The sequence below is a fragment of the Fukomys damarensis genome, unplaced genomic scaffold, assembly GCF_012274545.1.
Source record: "Fukomys damarensis isolate Sample0158 unplaced genomic scaffold, DMR_v1.0_HiC HiC_scaffold_13, whole genome shotgun sequence".
Classification (NCBI taxonomy): Eukaryota; Metazoa; Chordata; class Mammalia; order Rodentia; family Bathyergidae; genus Fukomys; species Fukomys damarensis.
In genome coordinates, this window is record NW_022900925.1 from 1099178 (window position 1) to 1110634 (window position 11457).

The 11457-nt window shown below is 56.0% G+C and overlaps 2 protein-coding genes across 4 annotated transcripts in view; one reads left to right on the top strand and one right to left on the bottom strand.

Moving 5' to 3' along the window:
• Nucleotides 1-11457, top strand: part of Slc5a10 (solute carrier family 5 member 10) — a 69118-nt gene that overhangs the window by 33237 nt on the left and 24424 nt on the right. The window lies entirely within an intron of this gene.
• Nucleotides 1-11457, bottom strand: part of Fam83g (family with sequence similarity 83 member G) — a 30703-nt gene that overhangs the window by 9786 nt on the left and 9460 nt on the right. Inside the window, exon 2 of the mRNA XM_010618907.2 lies at nucleotides 6791-6958. Coding sequence (XP_010617209.1) covers nucleotides 6791-6958 — 168 coding nt within the window. The remainder of the gene's footprint in view (nucleotides 1-6790; nucleotides 6959-11457) is intronic.

The window sequence follows — 11457 nt, forward strand, 5'->3', positions numbered from 1 at the left end:
GGGCAGGAGGAGCCAGGGTGGGCAGGTGTGCATGACAGGACTCACTTCTTGCAGGTGAAGTGCATGGAAAAACCTTGAGTTCCCTTTGTTCTCCAGTGTATCTTGTACAAAATATTACATTTTTAAACATATAAACATTGCACTCTTAATAATCACGCCCTTCTAGATGACTGACCAGCCTGGTCTCTTGATACCTGGTCTCCTTGTCCTTGCTGGCTCGCCCCCTCCAGGTAGGACTCATAACAAGCTCTCCTGCTTCCCCAAGGTCAGGACACCACCTGGTATCCAGGATAAATTTGGTAAATGGTCAGGTTCAATTCCTCACATAGCTTGGGTGGCCTGGCTCGGGAGCAGGGGAAAAGCCTTCAGAGACCATGGAGGGGAATGGAGACCCAGAGAGCACGGGGAACAGAGCAGGTACAAGTGCTGGCCTTTCCCTGGCCCTACCCACCTGAGGGCCTCTCTTCCCTGGTGCAGTGTCTCTGGCTGTGACTGAGGGCCTGGGCCTGGTGCTATCTCCCTCCCCTCAGTGTCCCAGTGCTGGGACGTGGCAGAGACCGGCATGGAGGAACAGCCCAGGGCTCCCAGAGTGGAACCTCAGCTGGGCAGGTGACTTGGCTCATCTGGCCCAAGGCTCACCAGGGCTCCGGGACACCCCCCACCCTGGAGAGACTGATTTAGGAGGCCTGTGGTCAAGCTAAAAGTTTCATTTTGAACTCAAGCCCCAGGGATTCTGTCACCCACCCAAGACAGGAACCCCTCAAGAGCATCCTAACTGGTCCGCCTGCAGGCCTCTGATGGCAGTCTCCCTCCCTCCTTCACGCACTTGGCAGTGACACATTCTTTGTCAGACAGGGCTGTAATCACCCACTCACTGGCCCCAGCTCATTAACTGGCCCATGTGAGGCCCCTGGCAGCAGACACAGTGGTGACGGTGACAAGAGGTGAGAGGAGGCTGATGAGTAAACACATCTTCAGGAATGGCCAGGACTGCAGAGGAAGCGGCCTGGGTGTAGACTCCTGGGAAGGGATGACGCAGGTCAGGGTAGGAGGGCAGCGCTTCCAGGCAGAGGGACAAAGCCTGGCACGAGGTGCAGGCTGTGTAAGAGCCCACACTGCCTCCGGAGGAGAGGCGCGGTGGGTGCGGGAAGCCTGCTGAGCGGGCTGAGCCGAAAGCTGATGAAAGACCCTTTCGCCTGCTTAAGAGCCTGGGCTTGGCTGGCAGTCGGGACCATGGGAAGATTAGCACAGAGGGCGCCGTGCTGGATCTGCAGGTCAGGAACAGTTCTAGCTGTTCTGGGGAGGAGGTGTGAAATGATGCGGGGTGGGACTGAGGCTGAGGGAGGCCTGAGGGAGAGCTCGTCCACTGCACCCCTGCCCTGGGCTCCCTTCCCTCTCCCCACCTTTCTTGCCAAGGCGGCCCCAGGGCAGTGTCCATAGAGGCTGACAGGGGTGGGATCCCGAGAGCCCCTCATGCGATGCCCAGCTGTGGGACGAAACTTGCTGCTGGACCCAGCCCAGAAGGCAGACAGGCATCAGTTGCCAGGGTGGCCCTCCCAGCCCCCCGCCCCCCGCCCTCAGGCTGCTTGTCCATACACAGCCAGCTCAGCAGGAAGCTGGCCACAGCCCAGGACAATTAATATCGTGACTTTGTACCCAACACAGAGCACACTTGGGGACCAGAGGTCAGAACAAAGATCTTGGAGGCCTTCCCCTGTCATCTGTGGCAAACCACAGCCAGCTCTGTGGCATCCTGTGGCCTCCAGCCCAACATTCTTGTGTGCTGGGACCACACTCTCCCTCGGCCACCAGCCTCCACACCCCACCCCAAGCTCTGTCCAGATGAAGGGCTCAGGGAGCCAGCACTTATATCCCAGGGTGACTCAGTAGGCAGGTGAGAAGCAGCCCACAGTTGTGCTGCTGTGTGACTCAAAGCAAGCCTCTGACCCTCTCTGAGTTTTTGTTTCCTCGGCTGCACACTGAGGGGTTGCCCTTGACCTTGAATCTCATCCATGGCTGGGGCTTGGCAGCAGATAGGGGCTTGTAGCAGGTTCCCCCCACCACTCCTGCCTCGTGGGCTGTTCCTGGCCTGGTCCTGGATGGCCCCACCCCATAGGCCTGGCCAGGTGAGGTAATGTCTCAGGTGTGTGAGCAGAGGTGGAGCATCCCACAAAGCCTCATTGTCTCCCAGGTCCTGGGATGCCCCCAGCAGAGGATGAGCTGATGGGTGGAGGGACATGGGACTGTCCCAAGTGGGTGCCCAGGGCAAGTCCTTGGACATTCTGGGACTTCAGAAGGACAGAGTAGGGTAGAGTAGATGGGGATGGACAGGCAGCTCCTCATGTGCTCTCAAAGGGCAGCTTCCACCCCAAACGCATGTGGCAGGAGGGCACCAGAGCTGGGGTGCATTGCAGCATCCTGACCTGAAACCATCCAGGCCTCTAGGGCCCCAGCTAAGACCAGGGCCCCCTGGAGCCAGTAGGTCTGGGCATTTGTAAGCTCTTGCCAAATGCTGCTCGGCCCTGGTGTCTGTCTCTGACCAGGCCTCTCTGTGCCTGTTTTCTTGTCAGTGAAATGGGCCTGCCCACCTGTGCTCCAGGGCTACCATGTGGATGGAGTATAGTCACACACAGAGGGTCCCAGAGATGGCCGCTGTCAGTTGTGGGGGAGGGAGGCATGAACTCTAGGTAGCACATGGACTTGGTGAGAGACTGACACAGAGAAACAGGATACACCTGGGACGGTCCAGACTCTCCAGGGACTCCAGAACTGTCAGTGTGCTTGGCAAGTGGCCAGGTGGCCTCAGGGAAAGGAAGACACGTGCCCACATCTCCCTGTCCCAGGCCTGAGGACAGGTCTTCTTACAGAGACCTGCCAGCCTCTCCTGGGATGAAGGAGCTTGGGGAGGCCCAAAGATGCATCCTGATCAGGCCTGAGCCATTTGGAGAGGCCAGGTCAGGAGTGTAGAGCATAGAATACAGCAGAGACTTATGTGGGAAGCAGGAGGGTGGGGCCCAGACAGCCTCCACTCTCTTCTAAAGGGCCTGTTTTCCCTGTGCAGTGTGTAGGGTCAACATTCACCCTGACTCCAGAGCTGTCATGATGCTGGGGTGGGAAATCCGTTATGAACCATCTTTATGTAATGGGATGGGGCACTGACAGGACAGAGCTGAGCCAGCCTAGTCTTGTCCTTGTCTGAGGGTCCCTGCCTCTTCCCCTGTTGTGGGAGCCATGCTGGGCATGCAGGATGTTAACAATATCCTTGATGTCTATCCACTAGATGCCACTGGTACTCTGATCTGTGACAATTAAACGTGTCTCTTGACATGGCCCAAGGTGGGACAGACTCCCTCATACCCAAGCTAAGAATCTCAGCTTTATGCCCTGGATCCATCACAGACCTGGGCCTGCCTGGATCAGAGAGGGCAAGGAGCCAGCACACCCAGGGAGGGCGGGAGGCAGGCCCTGTCCCCTGCATCCCACCCATCTGGCCTGGCCTGGGAAGACCAGGCTCGGGATGCATCTTGTGGCCTTTCCACCTCCCACTGGGCCAGGAGCAGCCACAGATCTGTCCAGTGTGAGGTCTTGCCCTGTATCCTCACCATGCACCCTCCTGTGGTCACCTGCTGAGGTACCCTCCCTCAGCAGAAATGATCCATCCTTTGCTAAAGTAGCTGCTGGTTTTTCCAGTTAGGCCACACAAAGCCAGGTAGTTTTCTACACCAGCCAGGCCTCTCATGGCTCTTTTCAGTGTAAGCCAAGAGCCTTAAGTCCCAGCCTGGCTCCCTTTGGCCATGGTGTAACCCTAGCACCCAGGAACACCTCAAAATGTGCCTGGTCACCAGCCTGTCCCTGTGACTTTGGAGGAGCATAGTGAGTGAAAGGCAGGGTGCTCTTCCCTAGGCCTACTCCCTATCTGTGATATTGTGAGGCTAACGGTGCAGAAGGCAGGCACTGAGACACAGGGGTCGCACCCCTGAGAGAAGGCTGTGCACACTGCTCCACACCACCAGAAGACCAGGACTGGCGCAAGCAGTAACACTCCAGAATGTGTTGGTGCAGGCTCAGATCTCAGGAGGAGGGATGGAAGGTGCTTCCTAACCAGACCACAGTTTGGCACTCAGACCAGAGCTGGGGTCTCACAGGAGGAACACTGCTTGTCCCCAACAAAGACAAGAAAAGAAGGGAACTCCTTTCCACAGTCTCCTTACTCTTCCTAGGAGTTCTACCAAATAAATGACAATACTGCCATTTTTCAACAAGGTAATAGAGGCCTCGGAAGTTTCAGTGACTGCCCAAGGTTACTGTGTAGGTGGCAAGGGTGGGCTCAGGCTTGGCTCTTAGTGCTCTTCCAGACTGACAGCTGACACTCGTGGTCACAACTATGACCCCACCAGGGGTAAGTTGTCCATGGATCCAGGGACAGACCAGCACAGAGCTGGGCCTGGGCAGCATGTGGCCAAGGGCGGGCTGTGGATTAGGCACAGAGGAAGTGCTCCCAAGACAGGTCCAGGCCCAGCCAGCCTACAGGCAGGGAGGCAGGCCAGGCAGGTCTTTGACAAGGTGACACCTGTCTGGGGCTGAGTCCCAGGAGCCTCCAGCCACCAGCCCAGGACTGTGGAGGAACCAGCTCAGAGGCAAGAATGAGGAAGCCACTTTCCCATGAAGGTGTTCTGCTCTTGCAGACCCTGCCACCTTCCCAGAGAGAGAGAGAGAGGCAATGGAGCAGGACAGGTTGAGCAGAACGACAATGTGAGCTGCTCCTCTCTGGGCCTGATGGTCATGGCCAGCTGATGGGCCAGTGGTGGGTGGGGAAGGCTGCACCCAAGCCCCTGCCCCAGGGTCTGGGGTTCCTGTGTTACAGCCAGCAGATGCAAAGCTGCACTTAGTTGGCAGAGTATTTTTCTTTTACCCCAGGGAAGCCACCAGTGTAGCCATGAGGTGAGGGGAGCTGTACATGCAAGTCCCACTGTGAGTCAGGAGATAGGAAGACCCTGAACAGCATCAGGGTATCCTGAGTTATGGGGGTCTGTACCCTCTGTGCCAGAGCCCACTGCTCTCTCCTAGATTTTAGTTTCAGTCCTGACTTACAGGAATTCGGGCAAGTCACGGCCTCCCTCATGCCCCAGTTTCCCCATCTGCCCTGTGGGAAACTACTTCAGATGACAATGGGCCCCTTCTGGCTCAGGTTCTGCAGGCCCACAGATAGCCACAGGCAGGGACCCTCCCCTGGCCACTGCCTTCCACTTCCTAGGAGCTCAGGCCTCCAAGCAGAGGGGCAGCCACAGTTTCTCCGCTGAGAAGGGCCTCGAGGTCCTGGGTCAGGACCCCCTCAGCAGCTGTGGCTCTATCCTTGCCTCTGCATCTCACTGTTGAGGGACACAGTGGGAAACACCTGCTGGGGTATGGCAGGTGTTACAAGTGGTGGGCGTGGCGTCATTTCCCAGAGTTGCCTTTTCCACGCTGAAGCTTTCTCTGGCATGAGCTGTCTGCCGCTGGAGCTGATTCCCAGTGCTAATTACACAGTGGGTGTTGTTGGTCTCGGGGTCAACCTACCAGGGAGACTGCATGCAAATGTCCCCAAAATTAGAGACTCACAGCAGAGAGATCACACCCACTTGAAAAGACTCAGCTTGGGGATGGGTATTGACAAATGCCTACAAATTTAAGAGTCCAGCCCCTTGTTAACCAGCCCATGCTGCCCCATTTGGGATGTACACACAGATCCCAAGCCTGAAGCCCAGGGATTTGGACCCACCAGAGGTTGGAGCTAAGCCTGAGGGTCTGGGGATGACCCCACTGGAGAGTCCTGGACAGATGCCCATTTCTTCATCGCCAAAATAGGACTGACAGCCCCATCCCATTAGATCATTAGAGAGACTAAATAATCCATAAGAAGTGCCTCAGATGGGACCTGACATTATCAGCTGCTATAGAAGCATTAGCTGCCTCTATGTATACCAATCTAAGATCAGGGAAACATTCTGCATATAGCAGGTCTGAATGGAAAAGCCCAGCCACATCGGTTCCTCTGCTCTTCTGCCAGACCAATGAGGTCCTGAAAGCCAGAGAGTGGAGGCAGCAAGCTCAAGGAGACCAGGCAAGAGCCTGGGATTTAGCTCAGTGGTGCTGCTGCCTGCTTTGCAAGTGCAGGGTCCCAGATTCGATCCCCAGTACCAAAAAAAAAAAGACCCAGCAAAGCAATGCTGAGAACCCTGCAGGCAGCCTTCTCTATGCCTTTGTTCCTAGTGTCTTCCCCTATCCCAAAGATCTGTTCTACTCTGCCCATACACCTCAGATCCATTTCAACTCTGACCTTGGCCTGAGAAAGCTTCTTCTATCTTAGTCAGCTCCTGATACCAGTGGCTGGACATTATTTGGAGACAGATTTGAGTTTAACCTAAGAAAGGACTCTTAGGGAGGCAGAGCTCTCCAGATAAGGCATGAGCTGTCTGAGGAAGAGACGAGCATACACCTATCATTGGAGGTAGACTAGCAGACAGGTAGCTATCGTAGCATGAGTTGGTTTGAAATAACACATGATATAGTACCTGGCATGAGCTCCAGCACCTGGTCCTCAAGCACTTCATGCTTATCTTATCTGTCTGTTAGAGGCAGTGAGTATCTTGTCCCTTGGGGCATTCAAGCTATGCGACTGCCTGGCCTACAGCTCTAAGATCACAGCTCTGTGTGTGGGGTGCAGAATCCATCCACAATAGGCAAACTATTTGTTGACCAACTGAATGAGCCCTGCCCTCCAGCTATCTAGGCAAGCAGGGAGCTGGCTCACCTTGATATGTCCCAGGTGCATGCGGGCCCGCTCACACATGTGTAGAAAATACTTGACGTTACTCTCATCCACAATGATGTACACAGCCACCTTCCTCTTGAAGCCAGCATCTAGCAGGTCCTTGAAGATGTCCACATCTGTGAACATGTCCATGACCACAGCTATCACCTGGGGACAGAAAGAGACTGGGCCGTGAGTGCAGCAGTGGAAAGAGGGCAATTTAGCAAGATACATCCCCGGTCACCGTTGTTACCAACCCTGCTCCCAGCAGGCTCGTCACTGTGCAGTGACAGGCTGGACCTCTCTGGACCAGGATTTGACATTCAGGATACACAGTCTCGGTCAATGCCTCTAGCTGGACTCACCAGGCAGTAAGAGTGGAACACACAATCAGTGCCTCCTTTTTCTGGACCACAGACCATGGAGCACAACAAAGCTAAGTGGACAGACAGTGAGGAGTGGATGGAGAGAGAAGAGCAGGTCACTGTAGGAGGTGCAGGGTCCACAGGCACCCTGGAAAGGGACAGTCCGCAAAGGCCAGGGAACAAGGAGTGTCTCTGTGTGGGGCCCTGTGCGTGTCACAGCTGGCCCCAGAGTGCCTCCTTCCTCACCTGGATCAGGCTCACTGACATCTCCTCCCACCAGCACTCAGCAGGGGCTCACCCAGGGGCCCTGTTTTGGTCCATTCCTGAGATAAGACCAGCCACACAGAGACATGTGTCAACAGCTGGGAGAAGGGCATCAGCTAAGGAGCCACTCACTGCGGCCTCCCCAGTGTTCCAGGGTTGCAGTGGACTTTGGCAGGCCTCCCTTGTGGCTACCACTCCTGTATAGTCTGGACAAATTCCAAACCAGCATGTGCGCTCTTCCTGTCACTTCACTACATTTATCCCGCCACAGGGGACCCCATTTTCCTGAACCTGGCTCAGAATGGGGCCCCTGAGCTCAAAATGCATCTACCCAACCCAGCCTGGCCAAACCCACCTGTTCACCTCAAGGCACAGGATGAGCAAGCACAGAGACAGGTGTAGGCCCAGACCATGGCCTTTGGTATCTTCCCTATTTCCTCTCCCCTCCCAGGCCCCCAGGTGGCACAGAAGAGCAGTCAGACTAGGTCATGTGCCTGTCACAGTCACCCTGTGCAGGAGAGTCAGGCAGACCTCCACTGCCTAGGCTGCACCCCCAAGGCTGGCCCTATGCCTCTGGGGATGAGACTACCTGAGGACCCTTACACAGAGAAGCCAGGAGGTGCCCTAGGCCACACAGCAAACTGAGAATGGAGTTGGGCTGGCATCTACCAGAGCCTGCAAACAGCTAAGCTCACTTGCCCCCACTATGAGGCTGCCTGGCAGGCTCCCTTCCCTGGGATCCGTACACCAAGGTGACAGGAGGCAGCCTGTAGCCTGCTGGGGATGTGTCTGTACACCACAGCATGAGATTACTAGGCTGGCCCCTGCAGGCCCACTGGAGCTCCTCTCCAGCCTCAGGCCACTGCTGACACCCGTTGCTCATCAGGCGAATAAACCCAAATACCTAAAAGGAGACGGCTCCAGGCCTGCCCTGCCATGAACTTGCTATGTGGCCCTGGCCTTTCTGGGCAGCTTTCTCATCAATACAAGCCCAGCTCTTCGGAAAACTAAGCACTCATGGATATAACAGCCTGTGAAAAGACCCTGACCTGGAGGAGGGTGTCAGGTCCACTCAGGTCCTACCTTTTCCCCACAACCAGCCTCAAAGGGAGTTCCCAGAAGGTTGGTCATCTTGGCCCTCACTTCCCCAATCTCTTGCAAACTCCACAGTAGTGAGAGGCCAGCATGCAGCTAGATAAACTGAGATCGGTGAGATCATTTGTCTGGCTACAGGTCACAGAGCAAGTTAGGGCAAGGCCTAGGTCCAGCCCCTTCCCTTGGCACAAAGCCTCAGAGGGCTGGGCAGGTGCTGGTCCTCCCAGAGGGTGGAGTGTGAGACCTGCCAGATCCCCAGATGCCAAGACCTAGGGTGCCCTCTGTCCCTTGGGTAGTAGCTCACTGTCTCTGAGCCCCCACAAGGCTGGAAGTGGGCAGAGGATTGGCACAGGTGGGGCAGGGGCTGGGATGGACAGAGGCAAGCTAAACAAAGGCAATGCCAGCACCAGATGAGGAAGTACCTCCTGCTCCCAGGAGCTGACCAAGGATAGGTGGGGGTCTTGAGAGGGAGTGAGCTCCCCAAGCTAGGGGGTACTGAAAGAAAAGCCAGAAACTAGGGAGGTGAGTGTGAGGGCATAAGCGATGACCTGGGATTTCAGCACCAGCTAAGGGTCATGAGACTGAGTTTAGGAACGGGGTGGTAGTAAGTAACCCCTCGCCTGGGACCCCGTAGCCCCCAAGCCACTCCAGCTGTGACTCCCTCTCAATAAGCCACTCCTAAGCAGGCAAGCAGCCTCACATGCTGTCCTGGAAAGGGGCCTAATCAAGGCACAGTCAGCAGGCTCCTCCCTGGAGGCATGCCAGTACCCCTCCACACCCCCAGATCGGTCAGGGACGGTTCAGGCCTTAGGTGCCACGGCAGACAGAGACATGCCCTGGCAGTTCTGTTCCCCACTCTGCCCTCAGCCAGCCAGCCAGGGTACCTGATCCAGGGACTGCCTGCTGTCAGGGTGGATCTGCTGCTGACCATTCCCCTGGGGGAACCCCCACGGGGCTCTGTACTGAGTGCTGCTTCCCCAGGCATTGGGCTTGGTGTGGGGGCTGGTCAGACGAGGCCTTGTGAGAGGTGCCCGGTGATGCTGTGGACAGGGAGCGCTGCGTGGGTCTGGGATGATGCTGGGATGGGGGTACCTGATACATCAGCCCCATAGCTCGGCCTGTCATGCTCAGGTCATAGAGGTCTCCTAGAGGCCCTTGAGGCCTGCTGTGCCTTTCCCAGTTTGCACACAGGAAAGCTGGGACCAGTCAGTGATGGAGGCTAGAACCAGGGCCACAACTACACTCAGCATGAGGCCAGCTCCATGGCTCAACAACCACGACCACCTTTGGTGTTCACAAGCATGCTACAAGTAGCGGTTTTTTCCCTCATTTTACAGAGGAGGAAACTGAGGCACGGTAGCATTCACTACCTTGCCTAATAACCGTTTGGATAGCCCAGGTCACTCATGACCCTGTGAGCATATCCAGGACACAGTACAGCAGGAGCTCAGCCTGGGGCAGGTCACAAGGAGCTTTTATCAACCGAGAACCAGGCTGAGTAGCTCAGCCCAGGAGTAACTGCAGGAATCAGGCTGGCACCAGCCACTGCCCCACCCAAGCAGGAGAGTGGGTCCGTCCTATCGCACAGGTCTGTCCAGTTTGAACACTACAGAAACAGAGCTGCCCCCTAGAGAAAAGCACTAGGTACCTCCCTTGGCCTCAGCCTGAATGCTGTCCCCAACAAACACAGAGCAGGCTCAGGCTGGCACTCTGAGCTCTAGTCCTGACTGTGAGTGAGCTGCGCCCCACCTCTGGGCCTGTTTCCTCATCTGCACAATGGGGTAGTGGACAAGGTGTTCAAGATCTTTCCTCTCTGACGTCCTTACTGAAAGCCCTGCATCCCTGTGCCTGGGTGCCCTGCCAGAGCCCAGCAGGGCCTGTCTGGGCTGGTTTGGGCATCTTGCTGCACCCACAGGCCTGTGAGAGGAAGTGCAGGTGGCCACACCAGCTCCCCACACCCCTGTAGGCTCCCGCCCTGCCAGGTGCCAACACCAGCCCGTGGCTCCCAACACTGACAACAGCTGTTTTCCAGCCTCCCTGGGACCACAGACTCCACTCTATAGAACAAAAGTGCCCTCACAGGGTGAGAGGGTGGAACAGGCTGTCTTGGAAGTGACTGTGAGGAGAGGCAGGCCGAGATGGGCTGGCTGAACACTGCTCGAAAAGCACTGGTGCGTGGCCCAGCCTCTTCTAAGGGACCCAGACCCTGCTGGCCCCTCTCCCCAAAATGTGATGCTTTGACCCACCAGTTCCCCATACAGGCTGCCTCCTTAAAGGCCAATTACCAATTTTGCCTCTATCTGGACAATTCTTATTCATCCTTTGAAACCCAACCCAACCTCTCCCACCATCCCAGCTCCTCTCTGTCGTTATTCTGCCTCATTTGGCTTGAACAGGCATCACCTGTGCACTTCTGGAGATGCCACGGGAAGGTCGTCTCCCACAAGACCTGGACTCTGAGACAGATGGGGTTAGGCAGGAAGGTCTCTGACCTGCACGTGACAAGCCTATAATGGTTCCCCCTCCTCCTGGAAAGCTGTATGATGCTGGGCAAGTGCCTTAGCTTCCTGGTGGAGATAACAATCCCCTGTGCAAGGTCATCGGTGAGCAGTGCATTAATACAGGTGAGCCAGCACAGGACTAGCAAAGGGCAGCTATATTCACCCTCCTTGTCCACCAACCCACTCCTATTCAGCCAGACCCAGCACACCTGAAAGAGGGGTAGACAAGCCAGGAATTATGACCTGCTGGCTCCCTCTAACTTCCCTCTGGTCAGCTGTAGGGCTGAGAAAGGCAGCCCCAGGAATGCTGCAGGCAGTCTTAAAGGCTGCAGCAATGGCCATCAAGACCTGGGCTTCAACTCCCACTTCCAGCCATATTGGAATAACAGTGATTGATTTTACCCTTTTGCCATAGCAAAAAAAAAAAAAAAAAAAAAAAAAA